Genomic DNA, 23,675 nt, shown 5'->3' with positions numbered 1-23,675 from the left:
TGAAATTCTCTCATCTCCTCACTTTCAGGTGTCATTTCTTTAAAAGGATCAAAGTCAAGCCACCAGGTACTTTTGGCAACATTCCAGGGCCTCCGAGCCCCCCAAGGGTTGTCTCGGTAGCTCTGGACATCCGGAGTGATGTACTGAGTTCCCACAAGTCTAGTCATCAATATGTCAGGAGTAAGTTAAGGGAGCTCAAAACTGTTCCCCCCAAGGGCTAAGAAGACTTTGTCAATGGAATTTTCCTAGAAATAACACACAAGACTACTCTGTGCAGTTTATAGATGTGTCTTAAGGAGACTCAGTCCCTCTGGTCTCTTGATGGTGCAGATTCGACTGAATATTCTACTGAAGAGTCCAGAATCTACAACCAAACAGAAGGGTCAAAGACTAGTTTTGATAAACTGATACTGATATTTTAAAACAGATGGTGAATTCCTTTCAACAAATGCCAAATATTGAATGTTCTTTGTATTCCCAAGCACCATCTATGTGATGACAATTGATGTCTTGAAGGTATCTACACTGGCACTTATGCAGATGTTATTAACCCTAAGAAATTCTATGGTCAACCCACCAAATTCACCTTTTTCATATTTAACATACTAGCCTCATGATCTTAGGACCAGGAAATGAAATATATTCTTTATGAGCCATCTGACCCCTTGACGGAATGAAGACATCCTGACTTATACCAAACTTGCCCAGAATATCCCTAAATCCAGAACTAATGAAGTACACAGGACACTGGAAAGACCCCAGCATTGATGGAATGACCATGGTCAATTTAGATTATGATCTAGCCTGAAGAATACTAAAATGGAATTTATTTTATGATCTGTTCATTAATGGCAGAAAGTAAAAAATACTGTCATCTTACTGAGATCCTGACAGTTCATGTATCAAAGCACAATAAACCATCTTCATAATCCATTACAACTAAAGAGTTGCTAATTTGGATGTCAATGGACAGCTCCATCATTTCCCTTCAGATTTCCTTTGTGAATTCCCAAAGAGCTATCAGCTCTGGTTCTGACACTGAAAAACATACTTGAACAGGACTGGTATCTGGAGAGACTACCAATGAGAGAAGGTAATTGCCAGGGCACTGATATGTCAGTGTTTCTTTTGTAGATCTTGGACAGAACAAGAAGAACCTGTCTCAGAGTGCAGCAGAGTACTGAGCTGAGCTGCCTAAGATATGGGCATGGCTTTAAAGAAAGGAACAACAAAACTCTGCTTGCTCAAGTTTTAATGGGAGGTGCATAGGTACTGCCTCTCAGCCATGTGCTTTTAAAGCAGTACTTTTAGTTACTGTCAGTGGAACAATATTTCAATAGTAAGAGCACAGCAATATTGCATTTACTAAAACGCCAATTTGACTCATAAAGCAGTGTATGATACCAAACTTCATTTGGCAATCACCTCTTTGGAAGAAGGCGAGCATGGATTTGCAGAAGTATTGCACCTGGTATTAATTAGATTCCAAGAAACAAATGTTAAGAAATCTATTCTAGAAATCAAACAGTAATGCGCAATGATAGGAAGCATTGAAGTCCAACACAGCAAACTAATGCAGGGGAATTGAGAAAGGTACTGCTTGAAGTACAAGAGATGACTGACTTATCAGCTACTGAGTGAGATTATGTAACTGATGATATGCAAAAGGTTAAATAAAGTGCTTCTTTCTGCTCTCAAAAATTACAGACATATAGACAGACTTCACTTTTATTTTAAAATAAAATGCAGGGGAAAAAAAGGACTAGTGTAGTTACACAAGAAGGTATTTTAAGGTCTGAGATTAAAAAAAAAGACTAAATAATCAGATAAACCAAAACTTTTCTGTCACAGGGCTCCCAGGCAAAACACTAGACAGTAAAAACGAGAAAAAAAAAATTTATTTTTTTGCAAAAAATGCTTCGAAGAAAAACAAAAGGGTTTCTCATTTGTTTAAAAAAAGAGCAGTAGACGTATTAGGAAGAAAATAGGTGCATTAATAAAAGACAAGCAGTAGTGGAATGAATTATTCCAAAATGTCTGAGAGACAGGCTCCCTTTCTAATCATCTTCATCAAGAATGAAAACACAGAAAAAGTCTGAACCATTAATATGAACAGTTTATCACAGCAAGAGGGTGTTTTTATCACTGCAAGTGATTAACCACTGGAGCAAAGCACCATCTTGGTATCCTCAGATCCTGACTACACACCTGTCTGTGAGATACGTCTGAGCCAAAACTCACACAAAGCTCACCAGCACGGGGGAAGGTGTCCTGTGTTAAATAGGAGAATAGAGTAGTTGAATTCAAAGCCTTCTGAGGCCTTTCAATCTGCTAGGCTAGGCATACTTTGTAGGCACAATGTGTACTGGATGTGGTAAAAAGCCACCTCACCTTGACACAAGATCTGACAAGTAAGAAAAAGGTGTGAGCTTAGTAGTTATGAAGTCCGTCACTAGAATTTAAAAAATTGTTGGAAAATAAAGTGCATTAAATATCTGCATTCTGAACAAGCATTTCATGCTAACAACTACTGTCATAATGACCCTTAGCACACCTTATACTATTTTCAGTTGTGATTTCAGTTGTGATTTATGCTCTAACTTCTATAAACTGACAACTGTTATTATGAACACCAACTTGAATACCTGGTCTGAAAACCACACAAAAACAACTAACAAGATTCTCAGAGATGTGTGATGGAGATAAATGCCTGAATGTTTATGAAATATTCAGATCTTCTGGTAATTTATTCCCCAAGGACACTTATAAATAAAGTGTGCAAAAATATGAGATATGTGAAATATTAAAGCCTGGGAAAATTTATTTGATGCAGCAAAGAGCTAGGAGGCATATTATGCAAACCTCATGATAACACTTTCTAAATATACCAGCCAACAAGACTGGTTTTAGGGGCTTTCAGCAAATGCATTATACTGCTGTTAAACCATGAAACTGCAAGTGAAGTAGCTGGTACATCTCGGGAAGCTTAGTACATTTTTTCCTTCTGTACTTCATGGAAGAGAGCTCTGACACTTTTCAGCCACCTTATTGGAAGTGTGATATCCACTGGTAACAGTGGAAAAGGCGTGTTTGGAAACTAAATGCAAAACGGACTGCAGTTTTCCTTAAAGGCTTTTTTCAGTCTAGCTAAATTAGGCTTAAAATATTTCTCGTGGTATTTTAAATAATGAAAGCTATAATAATACAGTCATCGTAAAAATTATTAAGAAGCTTAATCATGGGAAATTATCTTCTTTGAGACCAGAGTTGCCAGTGAACCTATTAATCTAAACTAGACTTTCACAGGAACAACTTCCAGTCTTCAAGGAGGCAAACAGGAAGCAAAAATCTCTCCTAGTGACATAGTGCAAACTCTCTGCTATTTCCATTCTCAAGAACTAGTCATATTCTTGTGCCTTGAAGGATCATTTTACACCTTTTTCATTGTTTGACATTTTTATTCAATCCAGAAATCTTTTCTCAAAAATACCCTCCAGTGAAACAGTTAGATTTTGTCCAACCAAATACTCAATAAACTACAGAAAGAATAAAGCACTTTGTCAACAGCTTTTTAGAAAAAAAATCCTATTTCTACACAGCTCATTTTAACATAGGGTCTCACTGGACTCTCTCAGCAGTAGAGAAAGCAATACAAGTCAGCTGAAATGCACTCATGTTGCTCAGCATTTCTTGTGATTTGGCCTACTTTGAGATTTTTCTCTCCCACTCTAATAACTTCTTCTAAAAAACTATATGGCAGAAGGCATAGGTCTTCTTGAATTCTTTAGATTACAGACTGCTTAGGGCACGATTCCTCTGTGTTGGTGCAACGGGCTCCAGTCACAGTAACGACACTCTAACCACGTTTTTTTAATTGCAACTAAATCAACCATAAATTGCAAACCTAACTTTAAAGTAATGACTGTATTAACTAACTACTGAAGATGATAGTATACCAAAATATAGTTATTGAAAAGATAAACTCTGTATGAGTGAAAAGGACTTGTGATAACAGAGGGATTACTGCTGAAATAGCAGTGCAAATGGAAAGGAATCCCAGTTCCTTCTAATGCCTCTGGGAGGTCTGCCTTGATCTGCATTTTATTAGCTAGCATAATAGATATAGGAATAGTAATAATTTTGCTTTGAGAAAGACAATATTTTGTTGCTGTGGTGTTGACTCAGAGGGTAATAAATAAATAAATCCTTGTGATGTGTTAATCTGTTAATTTCAGAAAAACTGAAATGGAACTATTTTGATAACTTAGATTTTTGACAAAATAACTGCCACATCATTGTATCAAAGCCTTCCATGTACCTGGCTGTGATGATGTTGTTAATATGGATGCTATATATATGCAGATTAGTTGCTTGTGAATCACATGAATAAGACATCCCAAACGCATTATGAGGTATGGTCTTTATATATTTTAAATCAAACTGTAAATTAGATACTCTAGTTTATAAAAGGGCCCACTGACACCACATTTTACTACTCTTGAAACCACAAATTACTATTGACAGCTCTTGACTTACTAGGCCAAAGAATCTGAGAGAATGAAAAACTGTAACTAGTTCTGGGCCACATTTTCTGTTTAAGATTATTTATGGGCATTACAAAATATTAAGTCTGCTTCTTTATTTCTGTTGAGCTAAGTCTGTGGTTTTATCAACTGATGGGTGGATGTCCAGTGTGCAAGTGGGCAAAAGTCATGTGTTAAAAAAGCCTTGCCCAATGTCAGTCTGATCTGCCATGTATCATGCACAACCTCTCAAGAACCACAGTGGCTGCCTAAGTTGGAAAAGCACTGACATGCATCCTTAATAGAGGGAAGCTTGAAATAAATCATATGGCCAAAACCAGTCATATAACGAGATACTTGTCCAAGAGTAGGACTTCACACTTAAAGGCCTATGCCTCTAAAACTTTTGAACTCAGGTATCACTTTTTACTCTGTATTACATGCTCAAAGAAGTTCCAAGTCAAATCAAGCATCTTTCCCTTGGTCTTCCAGGAGCTAAAAAAATATGGAAACCAACCAGCAAGCATAAGACTCCAAAATAAGAGTCATGTTCATAACAACTCTCTTTTGACAAATTGGTTTCTGTCTACAGACGTGATTTACTTGTTGTTCTTGCCAAAACTAGATCAAATGGTTCATAGCTGTTACATGGAAACATATTAAGGCTTTAAAACCTGCAGTGACATGCCAAACAATGAGGCTAAGCATTCTTCACAAAATAAGTATAAGTAAGAGCAGTCTTCTGGCTTAAGAAGTCTGAGAGTTGCTTTTGAGCAATACAAAGAATCTTCTGCACCACAGCATATGGATCTGCCTCAGGTCCAGATTATGACTGTGGAATGTGCTTTCCAAGAAAGAGTACTACCACAAATCCATTTTGCTCTGTAAATAAAGCACATGCCTTTGATCTTGCTCTCTGTGACCTATATATTTAATTGTAAACAGAAAAACCTAACACAGCCCCAGAACTCTATTTGAACAAGCTACTTCAGCACATAACTCTCATTGAAGGAAAAGAGTGTGGCAAAAATCACAGATATTTGTTCTCTGTCTCAGCATCACTTGTAGAGCAACAGACAAAGAACCCATGCATAAATATATACATACATATACTTACACACTGGTGTACATGAAAGGTTCTAGTATCTACAGTCCCAAACCATTTGGGCTGAAAACTTACTTATCTGCAGTGACTTACCTGACAATGAAAAGCTTATCAGTCTCCGACTTCCTTGTCCCTGGACTGAGTCTTCATTGGTGATGCTTTTAAAAATCTGCTGGGAGATAAAGAATTATGAGAAAGAGTAGCCTCCAACAACTCTTGAACAGAGAATTGTAACTGTCTTTTTTACAGAGTCTTAGTTAGTTTTACAACTAAGAATCAATTATATGACCAGAGATCAAAACCATGTTTTTTATCTAGGTAATCATTTAACCATTAATGGTCTAAGTCATCCCTGCTTGGAAGCTTTCCCATAAAAAAACATAATGATGCAAAAATACTACTGCAATTTGAATATAGCAGTTCGTCATCCAAAAAGGAACTACTTATTACTCAGGAAATAAAAGTATTACATAAGGATGGGGATGTGGCTAGCACCTCTTGAAACAACTTCCATCTTTATAATACCTTATTACTCGTGTGGAAAATCTTGTTCCAGAGGGTTTATTGCATACCTTTGAGAAAGACTTCTGAGAGATTACTAGTACCCTGCACAAAAAACCTACTGTGAATTATGCTAACAATATGCATTGAGGGTGAACTGGGAAAAAAAAAATCCATCGATTACTCTTTGTACTCTTTGTACATTAAAAACAGTTCACTTTTTAATGTCAGTTTTTGATTCAGCAAGTTGATTGGTGAGCTACTGTTGTGCAAATTAGGCTCCAACTGCCTTCTGGCTGTGATCAGAACTGGGAAGCAAGAACACCCATGGGCTGGTGACTGGGGCATTAGAAGAAGCCCACCAGCAGCAGTTTTTGTGTGGAGTCTCTGAGCAGGGCAGAGGAGATGCCATTCGGTGTCAGACTCCAAGTTCAGCAGGGAGGTGGTGCTGTGAGTACTGCTTCCCACCAACTCTGGAGTCAAACCAAGTGCTGCTCTGCCCCCAGGAAGCAGCAGCTCCATGTCACTCTTGCCACTCAGCTTTCAGCCAAGAAAGAAAAATAGCATTTATGCAGCAAAGTCCCAGTTTCTAATGGGAAACAGTAACTGAAGTCCCACTCAGCTGTGACTCATTTCTCGGTATATTAAATATTGTGTAGCCAAGTTTAACTTAGAAAACAAGCTGCTCTCTGCCCCCACATAGTGCAAAACCTGGACAAGTGAGTACTTAGCCCAGGTTTAGCAAAAGTGAATTTAGCCCAGCTAGCAGGGATTAAATAACCTCACATGGATGAGACCTAGATTAAAAATATCTGGATGAATTTAGACATCCTTATAAAATAATGGGCTCTGCTGGACCTGACTTTAACTCAAAACAATTTTGTTTCTTCCAGATTATCTAAATGGGATAAAAGGTACTGAGCAGGGCAGGACTCTGTATCAATTCCAGTAGAAACATCTCTATTGGATCACAGCTAATTAATTGCAATTGCACTATTGGCCTTCTCAGCAAAGTACTTGTTGATTGAAGCCATCACTGATTTCTGGATAGACATACATTTAAATCAGAATACATGTAACTATGGGAATTTTATGACACGAACTCAACAACCTTTATCAGCCAAAGTTGTGATCCCATCAAGAAACAGTATTTCCTTGTCAACATGTATTTTTCATACTATGTCACTGCCTGATAATAATTACACATTATGCTTTAATGCTTACTTTTATGGTCTTTTTATGATTTTGTTCAAGATAGTAACAGGGCCAAACAGCCTAGATATGTGCATGTTTGCAAAAGGTGCTTTTTTAATTTAACATTTTTCTGGGGTTTTATTTAGACCTGCTATGTATGTCATATATCATGCCAGTATGAATAGTTCAGCAGACTACACTTTGAACAAACTGAGGTGGATCTGATGGAGTCCTGAAAATCTGTTCAAAATTTAAAAATATTTGCTATTAAGTGACCCTTCAGGGGCCATATCTACATTAGTGAAACTATATTGAGACAGTCATAATAGACTGTTGCCACAAATCCTGATAAAAAGCAAAGCATCCTCAGCATGGTCAGACTTGCACTAGCAAAACTTGCCATTTATACAAGGGCAGTAATAACACATCCAGTCCCATAAATGAAACAACAACAAAATAAATTTATTTGCTTCTGAAGGGTCCATCTGTTCTGTGAAGCAGGTGTACCCCACAGCGTCCTGTCAAGTGCTCACCATTCAGCCATACAATCAGGGGTACTAAAAGCCAGTCCTGCTGTGCAAATGAGTTCCATCCTCAGTAGCTGACCCCTGCATAACTTTCTAAGATGCAGCACTACATCAGCATGGCAGGCGTTTTGAGAATGCCTAGCAATTAACCTTAGCAAAATGAAATGCTTGCTGGAAGCTTTTCCAATTTTCTTCCGGGCCAGGTGGATGAGAAAGGGAATGCAGGGCAGAAAGGCTGAAGGAGAGAAGCTTTTGTCCTTTGGTTTGACACCTGTGATGCACCATTAAAGACTTCATACAGCTGAGCCTCCTGTGTAGCTCTGTCATCACAAACCTGTGCTCCTCATCCTCCAGTGGTCTGCACTCTCCTCACACATACACAGCACCTTCTCACCCACGATACAGGTACTCAGGCATGCCAGGGCACATACGAGAGCAGGCTCAGGAGCAGGCAAACATCCTCTCTCAAAGAATAGGAAAGGTAATAGGAAGGCCATGAAAGTCATTATACTTTAATATTGGCATTTCAAGAAGTCAGAAGGAACAGCAAGGAAGTAAGGGAGACAAAGCTCCCAACATTAAGTCTGATTTTCTTAAAATAAGGAGAGCTATTTGCTGCAGTTTGGATTCACTGTTTTCTAAAGCAATACTGGACTGTTCCCAGTAAAGAGGACAAGGCTGCACTTGATGCAGAGCACGGCAAAAGAGGGTGAGTGGTCACCAGAGATCATCAGCATCTGTATCAAATGGGTTTCATAGTATCTTTAGGCCTGAGATAGGGATGCGTGTACTGTTTCTGCTTGCTATTTATAATGAAGGACTGATTTTAGTGACTGCAGTATAATTAGATTGGGAGTTTTGTCACTGTAAGTAAACCTTGAGTTTAGTCATCAGGAGGTAAAAACCCCTGAATCTTCTCAACTGCCACTTAAAACACAGTTAGTCGACACACAGACAACATTCATCTCATCACTTGACATCCTATGGGCTTGAAGTCCTTCACATGAAAAGGAACAAATGTCATTTTCCCTCAATAGCTTCTGGACTTTTTTATGTCCTTGAAGTGAGAGCTCAGTCTGAATTAGCTTGATATTTTTAGTTTATAATGCCATTTCTGCACACTGTGCAACCCAGCCTAATTATTTTACAGGTCCTGCTGATACAAAACAGAATTAATATGCTTTTACTATACCCTTCTGCTATATCTAGACATCAAGATGGGATATGAGCTGCAACTTCAAGCCTAGCTGAATCTCTGCCCAAAAACCAAAGGCTTCTTGAACTGGGCTCGAACCTCCTTTTGATTTCTTTGAATTTAGTTGGAGTCAGCATCATTGCCACTGATGTCAGCACATACATTCAAACACTAAGAGAAGCATCAGTAATTCCTTTAAAATATTCTCCAGTAAACACACACTGTAAAATCTTCTGGTCTGTGATAGAGTTTCCCAACCTCTGAAGCAAAGCAAAAGATGACTACCAGCACCTGTGATGGCCAACTGTGAAACATGGGAAGGTACTTGAGACCAGACTGAAGCCTTTTGGGACTTGCTGACCTCAGGAAACAGTCCAGCTTGGTAGTGCTTTTCATTTTCTCAGTACAGAGAAAAAAGAAGACCAAAGGAGAAGACTGAAAGCTAAAAATAATAGTTTTGTCCTGGAATCACTTTTCCTTGTGAGTAGTTCCTGCAAATGCTAGAAGGAAGTTATGTGACCCTGAATGAGAAAGGAGGCAGGTTTCACACTAGCAAAGCGTGCCCTTGAGACTCCCTTTTTCTTTAGCCATGGTATGTGTTATGAAAGAAAGTAATCATCTTGACAAAGCCCAGAGTATTAGAGTCCATCAGTTCTTGCTGAGGCAGAATTCCAAGCGCATCACTAAAACTTTTCTAAGCAAAAAGCCAGAAACAGAGACTCTCACAAGTAATAAAAATAAAAAATATCTAAATATCTCCTAAAATACCTTTCCCTTTACTAGTCCACTTAAATATGTGGAAGAACAACAAGGACAATACCATTGCTCCCTAAAATAGGGTGCCTCTATTCAGCCTCCCTGTTGCTCTAGGTTATGATGAGGTAAATACTTTTTGACACAGGTACAATGTGAATACAGGTCTGGAAAAAACGAATTGTTGTAACTGTGTTTACCTGGTGCTCTACTAGAAAACCTACTTTTGGACACCAAAGTGGCCAGTAATAGTGCAGCATGCTGGCAAAACCTCCTTTGCAGCATTAAATTCCTTTTAGCATGTTTGTCTATTGTGCAGCAAATCTTAACTATTCTTAAAGTCCTGCTGACAGAAAACAGGATAAATATGATTGTATTACATGCATCTACCACAGCTAGACATGCACAGCAGAAAAATACAAGCACTTACTTATTTTCCCACACATAGCACAGGAAAACACTCTTATGTCTTAGTGCTCTGTAGCACCCCTCCTCTCCAGAAGGATTTCTGTCTTCCACCAGAAGGAAGAGGACATTTTTGGCCACTGAGCTTGTATGAAGAGATACACAAAAGCTAAGCAAATTTTCTTTTCCCGTAAGTAGAAGAAACACCTAGATTAATTAATCTCATTGTTCAGTGACAGCCAAAGCACTTCTGTATCAGTAGTTTCTGCTGCAAAAGAATGGTGGCATTTAACTGATATAAATTATGTCCCACAGGTCAATATTTTTCTTTCATTTGAACAGAGCTAAGAACAGTGATATTAAAATCAGTGCTGCACTACCAGTTTGCTTTCATTGACTTTATATAATGGTGAACATCATGGAGATGACCTAATGCTCAGTATAATCAAGTTCCCATTTTACAAGATGCTTATTAAAACCTAGAATATTTTACAATGATAGCACAGATTGTAATGACAGTAATACCTAACACAGATTAAACAGTCAGGTACTGTAAACCGGCAAGGCTCTAGTTGGGGCAATACTATGTATTCACAAGAGTTTTTCTTTTATAAAGTAGATCTAAGGACATATCAAAGTATTCAGAAAAGCATACACTTCCAAGCAGTACTATCCAGACCTATAATCAAGTATACAATGAAAAAAGGCTGGAAAGCACAAATGTAAAGCAGCAAAATACTTTCTGTTTGTACACACTGGCTCTGAGGATGAAAAGCAGTAGATCAGAGCATTGTGAAAAGGGAAAGTTACAACCTGTGCTTGGTTCAAATCAAAAGTGAAAAATAAACTCAACTTAGCCCCAAACTGTGCATTAGCAAACAGAAAAGCTCTGACACATTGCTAGATGTGTCAGAGCTAAAGATGTGGTATTGCAGTGCAAAATACAGCCTGTCCAGTCACTGCCTGCACTATGCTTACTTTAAGCTTCCGTTCTTTGTTCTTTGCTTTTCAAGACCACTGAACTTGCCAGCAGATTTAAAGCAAAATAAGTAAGGTTAACAGCCTTGCTGATTTCAGTTTAAACGAGCTTGGAGCTATTGTTCTAATAGACCAGAGTGTACATGGCACAGGAGTCAAGAACAGTCCTCAAAAATTTTTCTTCCCTAGCCTATTTCTGTGGCTTCTACTGTTGCACTCTTGACTTCACTTAATGATTAACATTAGGTGAACTCTTCAAAACAAGTGAAAAAAGGCTTACATTTTCTACAGCTCAGCAGTGAAGCATCTTATCACAGTAAGAGAATATCAGACATCATCCTGAGTTCACACTTCATATTCTACCATCTTCTTTAGGGAATTCTTCAGTAAATCCACAAATGGGTGAATATTCCCATTTCCTCCCAGGTGCCAAATTTAAAAATAAACTGTTTTGTAAAAATTCACTAAGCAAACAGACTAAGTGCCTCCTTTCACACCATCACTTGGCTTCTTCAGTGAAGAAGCTGCTCTGGGATGCAAAGGGAGAATTCTGAAAGGAACAAATGCAGATCTGAGCTCCCTGACTGCCACTGACAGAATTATGTCTGTCTATAATCCCAGGCACCACTTTGAAAATCTACCCCTAATTAGTGGCAGTGCTCCAGCTTCAACCCCGACTCTGCTAACAGAATTATCCAGCTCTTGAATGCAATATATTCCACTTATCCTGTTAGCTTGTTAAGCCATTGTGCTGGCACAGTGGTATTTTTCTATCAGGTGCTTCCAAACAGCTGCCAGCTTCTCCAGCAGCAGCCTGACTCCTGCTGGGCACTCTGCCGCCGGCCCGTCCCTGGACTGTGACCACACACACACACACAGAGGCTTCCCCATGTGCCATGGTCAGCAGCATTCTAGCCTTGTAATACACCACCTTCTCAATGCCATTTCCTTATTAAGTACAGAATCTGTTTTTTGTGGACATATGACAATTACCCTCTCTCTGCAGAATATAACTTTTGCCCCATTCTGCAGCAGTATTTATTGATTACTTTATTTATTCCCAGGACACAGAAGCTTTTCATTGCAAAAACTCTTGTCTTAGAAACTCTTTAAATAGGTAGCAAGTAAGTGAGTAAACGTTTTTTTCCCCCATGGAAAACGTTATGAATTTTTTCACCAGATTCTAGATTACAGACTGTGGCAGCCAAACTAAAATACTGGAAAAGAAACCTGCTGCTTAGTGAAGTGCCTCAGTGACATCCTCTAGAAGGCAACTATCAACAGGCTTATGACAAGTGGACATCCAGTGAGAGTACATGCCAAGTATAGGGAGGTTTCCGTGCTGGGTGTGAAGCTATTTCATATTCCCCAACCAATCCTATGTGCCTAGAATGCTCTTTCAGCATAACCAGAATCTCAAATAAGGATGTTGGGAGCAAACACTTCCAATTAAAACAAAATCAGGGATTGAGGCTTGAAATCAGTATCTCCCACAGAGTCCAATATCTTTTTCTTCCATAGATTTAATAAATTCAGCTTTTTAATTGTTTCAACAGCTCTGCCTAATAAACTTCAATTATCCTTTGGCAGTAGAGGAAAAACTTTGATTAAAGATTCTGATCTGCCTTCACTTTTTGAAACTTCATTTAAAGAGACTTAGATTTTCAGATACTGAAAGACAATCACACATGCACATGGTAGGTTTTGGGTTGCTGTTTTTGGGTTGAGGCCTGGACTACATCTAAGCAGCAGATATTTCATTTATACCTATGAAACTTTGGGGAGGATTGCTTTCTGCAGCATATCCCACCAACTGCCCCCCACTGGCTCTGAGACTGCAGGTTATTTGGTGCCAATGACCCCATGAGCCTTAAGAAGTCTGTCAGCTAGGTTTAAGTCGCCCAAAACATGACAGTATTTTACAGACCCAATGTTCCAAACAAACTCCAGTTTAGTTAGCAGGGAAGATGTCTCCTTGTGGTTGCTAAACAGCTTTGTGTTTCCCAGTGTTACCACCATCCAGAAAAAAAACCAAAAACGTCTAAGAAAATCTGGTGTTATGATCAGATTTACACCAGGCAGCTGCCTAATGCAGACTAGTATTGGCCCTGTAAATCTGTCAGGTCCATGCACAGACTATTAATGTGCTTAAGCACTCTGACAGCAAGAACTGCTTGTAAATATTATCCTCTCTGGAGCACCTAAGCAATATCCTGAAAGCTACTGAAATAACCGGGGAGTTTGCAATTGATAGATGATGAGGCCTATTGGACACTGATTGGATCATGTAATTTTGCATAAAATTTGCCCCACAGACTTCAAATTCAAACTTTTCATGAAAATACTTTGTTTGTGTGGAGAATTAAAAAATTGCTGCCAACACAATTTTCTCTCTGCCTATGAAACAACTGGAGTCACCAAAACACAGGACATATACAGTGGAAACACTGACACATCCATGATGTATTTGAAAGGCAGGAAACTATCAGCATCTGCCCTCCCTACAGCTTCAGAAACTCCTCATTCTTCTAATATGGTTTGGGTGGGACGAGTGCACAGATGAGTAATGCTGACACTTGAGGGAGAGAACCTATCTTTCAGCTAAGCTGTGTTTAAAGAAGGGCTCAGAGCATTAGTCATGCTGACAAAGCCCTGGACAAGGGAACGAGTCAATGACCCTTGGAACCATAAAAGAAGCAGCTAGGCAGCGAACAATGCCCATTCTTCTAAATGAATGCCTCAAATACCAGTTCAACTATGAATACCATTATTTCCAGAAGTGAGTTACAGACAATTTACTTTCAACCTTGGGTCCCACTTTGGGCAGAAATGAGGCAACTGTAGATTTATAGTCTGAATTTAAAAGTAGAGAAATATCTGTGCTACTTCAGATGTCCCTCGATCTTGCTGAATTCCTAATAAAACATTTCACTACACAGAGTATTTTTCAAGTCAGGATGCCACAGAAATGATAAAGCTGAGAAGAAAAAAAAACAACTGCTTTTACAGTATCTACAGTCACTTGGTTAATGCAGCTTCATTTACACTCAGTGTTTCTCCTTTTAGCAGATCCATTAGACTCAGCAGAAACTGCTTATCTCACCTTAGCAAACCCATGGGTTTTATTTTTTGTTTGTTTGCTTGTTTCACTATTTGTCTGATTTTGTGGTTGTTTTATTTTAATCTTTTCTATTTAAAAATAGCCTTTGTTTTCCAAGTGGCTTCTGCTGTCTATAGCACTTGATGGTTTGTTTTTCTTAGGTTTCTGCTTTCTAGAACAGCAGGCTTTAAAAAGTCAACAGCCTTCTCCAGTGAAGTGGGCTTGTGGGAATACTGATTGTAATCAAACTGCCGTACAATAAACAATGTTGGATGAGATCTCCTGAAGTCATCTAACCCTTCAGTCAAAACAGGTCCAACTTAGAGCAGGCTACTCTGGGCCATGTCCAGTTGAGCTTGAAGTATGTGAGGATGGGGATCCCACAAACTCTCTGGGCAACCCATTCTAATGTTTGACTACTCTCTTGACACAAAATATATTCCTGAAGCCTAATCAGAATGTCTCTTGCTGTAACTTGTGTCCATGACCTGCTACCATTTCAACATGTGCTGTGACTAGAATCTGTCTCCTTCCCTACAATATCCCATTAGGTAGTTAAAGGAATCAGTAACATTCCACATAAGAATTCCCTTAGGACTGAATAAATAAATCCAGCTCTATCTCTGCTTCTCCTCGTATGTAAAGTCCAATCTGAAGGATGAAGAAAACAGAGGCCAGACTCATTCTTAAAATGAGTGTAGCAGGGCACTAAGCAAACCTGAGGTATAGGAAGGACTTCTGGGGAGAAGCAGCTTTTACAAAATCTGACCTCCAGTAAGAGATTAATTCATTATAGCACTTTGGTCACCACCAAAATCCTTGTGAATGATTTGTCTTGGTGCATACTGAACGCAAATCTTCTGAACATAAAGTCATTAAAATACAATAGGAGAGGAAAGTGGCGTCAACCAAATGCAGGAGTGCTGTCATTTCAGGGAAATCGTTAACTACAGCAAACCTGCAAGCTAAGCCTGACATGGCCACAGCAAGAGAGGAGATGTCTCACATGCCTTGGTGCTCCTGCCAGCTGTGACCACCCCACTGTGAGGCTCACACAGTTATCAGCTACCTGTCTGAGAGGCAGCCAAGGGGTCCTAAAGGCTGGTTGTGGTCAGCACTCAGCATGCTTTTCAGGCAGTCTATACCTCTCCTAATCCAAGAGCTCTTCAAAACCTTGAAAGGAAGAAGCCAAAATAAAGGTAAAAGAAATTTACAAGAAAAGGAAAAACTGGAACCAGAAAAGAAGAAAAAAGGCAAGGGTCTATACAACAAAAGTGGAAAACAAAGGAAAAAGCAATGGAGGATGACATAGGCAAAGCAAGAAATTAATTTCTAAAATTCCAGATCCCTACATTCTAAAAAAATTCCCTTCCTCCCTTTCAGATACATCTCAAAACACCCAAGCAAACACCAGAAAAATCCCAACACTCTAACAGTGATCACTACGGCTTTGCTAGAACTCAAACCTGACACCAGCAGCTTTCAAACTTGCCTATGACAATGGTAAATGAGATCCTTTGTGGAAAAATAAGAGAAATAAATAGGCTGCTTTAAAAACCAGGGTTTCTTGACAACAGTGGCACTTCCAGACTTTTCTGCTATTACATTTAAAAAAATTTGCACATAACTGCCTCAGGTGTCCAATAACAACCCTAGGCTACCCTCAAACATTTCACCTCTGAAATCACAGTCCAGAATTGCAGTATGACAGAAAAAAAGTCAAAAATGTGTCTGTATCTGAGATACAGTCCATTATGCATTTAGTGAACTGAAGTTTAACAATTACACAGAGATAGTTAGGTATTATGAGAGGTGCTGGTTGTCCTTTGCTAAGAATATCAACATGTGGTTTAATTAATGTGGTTTATACTTAGGTTCACCACAAAGTCCTACCACACAAGTGTAAGGGCAAAAGGTGCCCAGTGTAAATAAAAATTGGACTTGATGAGTTGAAAAGGAAAGTGTGTAAGAACAACTTAGTTGCTTTCCATCAGACTTTACAGATGTAAGACTTTAAGCCGCCTTTTAAAGTGGACATATTGAGTGGGGAGGTGCTGCATGTTTTCAGTACAGATGGAAACAAGCTTGCCTCAGAACTCAACTAGCTAGCCAGGGAAAAAAGAGACAGATATTTAATGGAAAAGGAAAATGTTTCTCAAGAGATTCAAGGATTAAAAATTAACAAAGGGTTCAAAATTCTATTAAAGAAATATTCTTATGCAAATCTGGTGATATAAAACATACTGACCTACATCAATCTCCCCACTTGTAAGAAAGCCTGAGAACAAAAGAAGTTTGAGTAATAGTTACAGGAAAAAATATTTTTAAAAGTGTGCAATATTATATAACTTTATTCTATCAGCAAAACTACATTAAGTGAACATGGTTATCCTGTCAAGCTCCAAGAAATCATGAAATGCAGACCTAAAAGATAACTGTGAAGCACAAAGTCTGCCTCTTGATATATAAATTTTAATGCTTTTTCCTTTTTTTAGCTGTCTCTCATCATAACTTTTTCCCAATGCAACATTGTAAATGTATTTTTAGATCACCCAGGTTTTGTGCGAAGTTAAATACAGGCAATCCAAGATATACTCAACATACAGATAAAACAAAAGATAGCATGATCATAATAGGGCTTACATGCATGTGCACGTGGACATCCATGCACACTAAACTCTTAAGGCAGATACCTGCAGGCACGGGTGTTTCTTGGGATGCTGGAAAACCTGGCTTTCAGTTACCACTTGCTCCACCCTATCACCTACTTACTCTTACTTCTACTGAAACAACCTGCAAGTTATTGTAGGTTATCCACAAACATTCAAAATGACCTACAAATCCACCAGTTATAAATGTGTGCAATTTCACCTCATTGTCATTTCCTCAGTTGTCTGCTGATTTTAGGTTATCTGAGGGTATGAGTTATTTCAGAAGAGATCTTAAGTACTGACTATTTTTATAAAGGATTATGCATTGCGAAATGACAATAATCTTGTCTCTCCCCAGATCCTTCTCCCTGCCCCTCTTCCTTCCAGGACTAAGGAAAGCAAAGAAAACAAAAGATATTTCAGGAAAATGAAATTATTTTTCTCTATTACTCTGGCTGCTGCAAAGTCCTTGGTTACTGAAAATCCAATCAGGACTAAATTGCTGGCATCTATCAACTGCAGAAGATATGAAACTTCACTGCATAGCTACACACACAGTTTCAATGCAGGCTACAGATGTGGCTTTAACAAATTCTGTGACCTCCATCTTTCCCTCTTCATGTCTGGCTTTTTGTCTGGCTGCTGCTCTGATGTAAAGAGATCCGTGCAGTGCTTGAAAACTGGCATGCTGGTACGTGAGAGCTGCTGAAATTTGTTGAAAATTGGTGAGTGAGAGACTGGGCACACAACGGCCCATCTTGGCTTAAGTTCATACTTTGGCTTGTATTCAGATACTCGTGGTACAGATGTGTAGACACAAGAAGAGATCTTTACCTATCTCCCAGCTTTCCTCCCACTGTGCCAGCTTGCCAGCTGGCCACAGGAAACACGACATCCTTTAGCTTAGGAATACGTGATTCTACTAAAATCTGTGTTACATTTGTGGGTGGTTCAGAGAGTTTATAATCTGTACACCTACCCAAGCATTTATCAGTATTCTCAACTCTGCATCAAAGCTTTGTAAAATTGTGCATTGCTTTTGCACAGCAAATTCACAATTTACATGTTCAGCTTATTTCTCATCTGTGTGTCCTAAACATTTCCCTCCCATTTGAAAACCTGCAGGCTACAGCTCTGACTGCAACACAAAGCACAGGCAGTGCATCAGAAGAACTCGGTCAGAAACCATATCCAAGTCCCCATGCTATTTTCTGAAAGAAAATAAAACAAACATAAAAGTACAACCAAAACAACCACCAAAACCAATTTAACTCAACTTTGCATTAGACTCCAAAGCAGCTGGTCCACAGTGACATGCCTTACAGCAGTAAGTAATTTTAAATAGCCACACAAAGAAGCACAACATAAATAACTTGTATCTAGCCTATATTTGTGCAGCAGCTCACCCAGGCTTTGAGAGAAGAACCAACTGAATAGGCAGAAAGATCTCTACTACTTCAGTGGATCTCGCTTTCAGGTTACTGTAATCTACACCAATAGATTTAAAGCCCATAGTCACACGTTTGTAATCATCTCTCCCTGCAAATTAGCCTTCATCTTCCCTTTTCACTTGGCAGTGTGTTTGAGACACAATAGTAAATACTGTTAAACAAAAGATCATCTTCAAGAAATAAGATGAGCCTCTGACATCCTAACAAACGTCACATATATTTTTAAAAACCCCATAATTACAATTACAGGATACAGTAATTCTGCTGTATTTACCATGTTTTCCTCATGTCCTATTTTTCTATTGTTACAGAAATTATCATAAGAATTTTACAAAACAAGTTCCTTCACTGTCCCAGCTCCATCTGCTTATTTTGCCTCATTCATTGCAAGCTCTTAAACAGCTATTTGGGATTTTATTCATTGCTTCAGCTAAACAGTGAGTTCATGTTTTTTCCTGTACATCTTTTAAAATTTATTCAACATCTTAAGAAGGCTAATCCACACAAACAGCTGTCTCTCATCTAATATTTGCATTCCTTCTTCAACATGAGTCATGTCTTCTTTGTTCTAAACTAATCAGCATGGCTTAGTATGCCAATTTCCCTGAATGGACATGTCTGTCACAAACCTGACCACTGTGCTTTTCAGCATATTAACTTACTATTAAGTCTTCCACTTTGTCTCATCAGCTAATAGGAATTAAGAGCAGATTAAAGTCTATGATAACAACTTTCATTTGAGAATTTGTAACCCTTTTGGAAAACATTAATTCTGAGCACATACCCAAGCAGTAAAACATTGCCACCCACATAGGAGGTGAAATATAAAGATGGCCAATGGCAGTGCTATATAACTCTGGTTTGTAAAAACCACTACAATAACAAAGCTGAAAAAGACATTTTAAAAAGGCAAAATTAGCTTGAAATCACAGGTACTAAAGATGGGCTATCATTAAGAAATTAGAATCTGAACAATTAGAATTCATACATTGTCAGACAGTCTTGAAAAAGTGGCAGCATGATTTTAAGGATAACCAAAACATGGACTTCTTGTCTTGATGAAAGCACAATGTCCTCCCAGAAACTTGACTGGAAATGACTTCCTATGTGTCCTGGATTCAGCTATGGTAGAGTTAACTTCTCAGTAGCTGTTAGAGGTGCTGTGTTTTGGATTTGGAATGAGAATGGTATTGACAACACACTGATATTTTGGCTTTTGCTCTTTTTATCCCAGGTCAAACACTGTTTTTTTTCCTTGTCTCATGCTTTTCCAGTGAGGAGGTTAACAAAACAAACTGGGAGGGAGCACATCTGGGACAGGTGACCTGAACTCTCAAAAGGGATATTCCAAGAGATTACCACGGAGATTACCATGCCTGGTATATAAACTGGGGGTAGTTACCTATTACGAAAGTTGATCTGGGTTTGGGAAAGGGGGTCTGCCATCAGTCAGTAAGAGGTGAGCAATTGTATTGTGCATCACCTGTTTTTCCCATTATTATTATTATTATTATTATTACTATTACTATTATAATTTAACATTACTACTGTATTTTAATTTATTTTCAATTATTAAACTGTTCTTATCTCAGCATACAAGTTTAACTTTGCTTCTCCTTCCCATTCCATCGGGGTGGGTGCAGAGGGGGCCGGGTTGAGTGACTGCATGGTGCTTTATTTCCAGCTGGATTTAAACCAGACACTGGGTCATGGAGGCCAGTAGATACAGCAACTGGTACATCTCATCCCAGCTGATTCAAATTTCTTAGCTAATTAACATTATTCCTGCTTCAAAGGTTAGATATCTCAGCGCAGAGAGTTGTGGTGAATGGAGCCACATCCAATTACTGCCTGGTCACTAGTGGGTTTATTGGGGCATGCCCTGTTTACTATATTTATTGATCATCTGGACAAGGCGATTGACTGCCCCCTCAGTTTGTAAATGACATTAAGTTAGGAATGTTGATATGCTTGAGGGTAGAAAGGCTCTGCAGATGGATCTGGACAGGCTGGATTGATGTGCTGAGGCTAATTCTAAGAGGTTCAACACAGGCAAGTGACAGGCGTTACACTTGGGTCACAACAACCCCAGGCAGTGCTGCAGGCTGGGGGAAGAGTGGCTGCAAAGCTGTCTGGCAGTAAAGGACCTGGGGGTGCTGGTTGCAGAACATAACAGCAGACTATAATCCAGGATGTACCTAGATAGCCAAGCAGCCCAATGGCATCCTGGCCTGTATCAAAAATAGTGTGGCCAGTAGGACCAGGGCTGTGATCATCCCTCTCTACTCTGGTCAGGATGAATCTCAAGTCCTGTGTTCAGTTCTGGGTCCCTCACTTAAAGTAAGGTATTGGTGTGCTGGAGGGAGTCCAGAGAAAGGCAACAAAGCTGGTGAATGGTCTGCAGGGTAAATACTCTAGGAACAGGTGAGGGAGCTGGGGTTGTTTAGCCTGCAGAAAAGAAGGCTCAGTGGTGGTCTCATTGCTCTCTACAACTACCTGCAAGGAGGTTGTGGCAAGTGGAGCATAGCCTCAAGATGCAGCAGGGGAGGTTCAGGTTGGACATGAGGAAGAATTTCTTCAAGAAAAGAGTTGTCAGGCATTGGAATGGGCTGCCCAGTTAGGTCGTGGAGTCATCACTCCTGAAGATGTTCAAGAAACAAGTGTACTTGGCACTTAGTGGTATGATCTAGTTGACAAGGTGATGAGTCAGAGGTTGGAGTCAATCTTGGAAGTCTTTTCCAACCTAAACAATCTTATCATTCTATTCTACGATTCTATATCTCAGTTGCAATTCTACACAAAACCATGAGGTTTTTATCCACACTGAACATTTCTTCTCGCCATATTTCTATATAAAGACAAAAAACTCATGAGTAGCAGAGATTGTAAGAGATTCTGAAAATGTCTGCTTATGCTTTCAACAGGAATTTAATTTTGTATTAAAAATTGTCCAAGAGAAGATGCAGATCAGAATCACGTATCACCTCACACATGCATCTGTGTACCTTAGAAGAACTTCAGTAAAAGGAAACATAGTAAAGCTGTAAACAGTGCTAACTGATACAGAGATGGGAGAGATCAACAGCTTATCTCCATCTTTGCTAATCCTGGAACATTGGAGAAGACAATAAAATTGAACAAAGGTAAATGCAAAAACTGAAGAAAGCAAAGCTGGTTTTTTTTTTACTTGCAAGGCCTAAATAAAGGGAAAAATGCGACTTATGGGGGGACAGAAAGCTTACAACTAGCAAGCTCAAAATTATTTTCCTGCTGGAATGACTTGAAGTCATCAAGCCTCCCACTTGCAACAGGATCACAAGCTTTCCAAACATCTGCCTCTCTATACGGGTGCAGTGCAGAAAGGACAGCTAGTGAAAACATTAGGGCAAGTAATGAAGTGGACAAGCAGCCCTGGAAAGAAAACAGAACATCAAACCCTAGTCTTTTCCACTTTATGCCCCATCAGGCAGTACTGTGGACATACCAAATTTGACCTAGAAGATTTAATGCCCATGCACTGCAAGGATTCTTATAGCTTCCATGGTCTTGGGTGTTGTCACCCTGGCAACATTCCTGTTCCTTTTTGTTTTTCTGAGTGAAAAGCACATTTTTTTTTAAATTAAGACTGTGCCAAGTATAAATAGTACTTTTGCTAATAGTCAAACACACACAAAAATGGGTAGAACACAATGTTCTCTTTTTAAATTCATTAGCAGGCCACTAGTGCACCGAATGAGATTTAAATCAGTGTGTACAAAATTGGCAATAACAAATCAAACCACAGCAGATGCAGGGGAAAATAGTACAAAATCTATTTTGTAAAGGAACATCAAAGCAAATATTTTTGCAACTTCTGAACTAAAACATACTAGAAAGCTTTGTCATGTATCTAAACTACCCCTGGTAATTTATCTTGTGCTCACCTGCAATCAGATTCATGCCCTATCACAGCAAGTAATTCCTAGAATGGAGGAAGCAGGAGGTGCTTCATTCCTTCATTTGGCACCCAGGTCTAAATCCTTCTTTCCTTGCCCCTTCAAAAACGAAAATTCTGCCCTCAGACCCACTGTGTAATGTCAAGAACTGCATTGTTTTTCATTAATGAGAGAGTATCTAAGAATGTAAAAGGCCAAAGCAAGGATGATTACGCAGTGCAGTGTGCTGAACAGTTGCTGATCTCTCCATAATTTACTAAACCACAGAAGGGAGCAATATGATGTGCAGATATTACTATGGCTATTATGTGACCGTAACAAGAGACATTCCAAAAGCTAGTGGCTGGGAAATACCAGACTCTTACTGAACCCATTAACAAATAAATGGCTTGTGTAATGGTCTCCTTGGTGCTGCTGAAATAAAATCACTCCAGTTCCCATCTGTCATACTTTTTATTTCTTCATATCAACTCTGTGCTGTATTGCAAGCCTGCTAATTAAACCATTCTAAATCTACACTTAGAAGTTCATACAGTATCAGATGCCCAGTAGGGTTAAATTTGACCCAAGTGTTTTCTTTGAAACAACACTTACAAAGAAATTAGGGGAACAGGGAGAAGCCCAAAAGTGGTGCAACTGACCTGCACAGTGAAGACTAGGCTGTGGCCAGTGATACTTAGGGATGGCTCAGCAGCTCCCCAGTTAGTGCTGCTTAGGTAGAGTCCATGAGAGGGCAAGAAATGAGCAACAATTTAATGGAACCTCCAAATGGTAGCATTAACCCTGGTTTTTGTTCTGTCCTACTCCACTTTAAATTTGCAGAACTGCACATTTGGACTAACTCAACAGGAGAAAGTCTGATGGACGAACACTTAACAGAATTATTTTACTTAATAATTTAACAGATGCCAGCTTTTTCTTATGTCACCTCTTTTCTGTTTAAATCCATTGCAGCTATGCCTACAGCAACATATCATGTGTGAAGCTACTAGGAATTTAAGCATGCCTGCAGTGGTAAAAGAGTACTGAAGCTACTAACTCCTTGGTGACAAGCATCGCGTTCCAGAGAAGAGCAGCACAGATCCCTGGTCACCTGCTGCCCCTCATCCCACACACACCATGCAAGAGGCTCTTCCCCTTCTCTCCTGGATATGCACTTCCTGAAGATCTGTGTGAAATATGCAGGTGGATTTGGGCAGAAAAAAACACTGAGAGGTATTTTGGGAACGTTTGTCGCATAAAGTTTTTTCCAATTCATTCTGATTTTTGATGGTAAGACTAATTTTAGGTCTTTGTGTTTGCAATTCCATTAAGATGATCAAATAACCTGTCTTTCATATGGATGAATGAGGAAATT

The 23,675-nt window shown here is 39.1% G+C and overlaps 1 protein-coding gene across 6 annotated transcripts in view; it reads right to left on the bottom strand.

Moving 5' to 3' along the window:
• Window positions 1-23,675, bottom strand: part of HECW1 (HECT, C2 and WW domain containing E3 ubiquitin protein ligase 1) — a 249,286-nt gene that overhangs the window by 88,441 nt on the left and 137,170 nt on the right. For 5 of the 6 annotated variants that reach the window (XM_039714992.1, XM_039714993.1, XM_039714991.1 and 2 more), the window contains one exon: window positions 5,722-5,800. In XM_039714992.1, the coding sequence (XP_039570926.1) occupies window positions 5,722-5,800 (79 nt within the window). The remainder of the gene's footprint in view (window positions 1-5,721; window positions 5,801-23,675) is intronic. The other variant, XM_039714990.1, reaches the window with a different exon arrangement.

This window comes from Passer montanus, unplaced genomic scaffold (genome assembly GCF_014805655.1).
Source record: "Passer montanus isolate IOZ18808 unplaced genomic scaffold, ASM1480565v1 scaffold32, whole genome shotgun sequence".
In the NCBI taxonomy this organism is placed as follows: domain Eukaryota; kingdom Metazoa; phylum Chordata; class Aves; order Passeriformes; family Passeridae; genus Passer; species Passer montanus.
The sequence above is the reverse complement of the archived record's forward strand: the minus strand, read 5'-3'. Positions and strand labels throughout refer to the sequence as shown.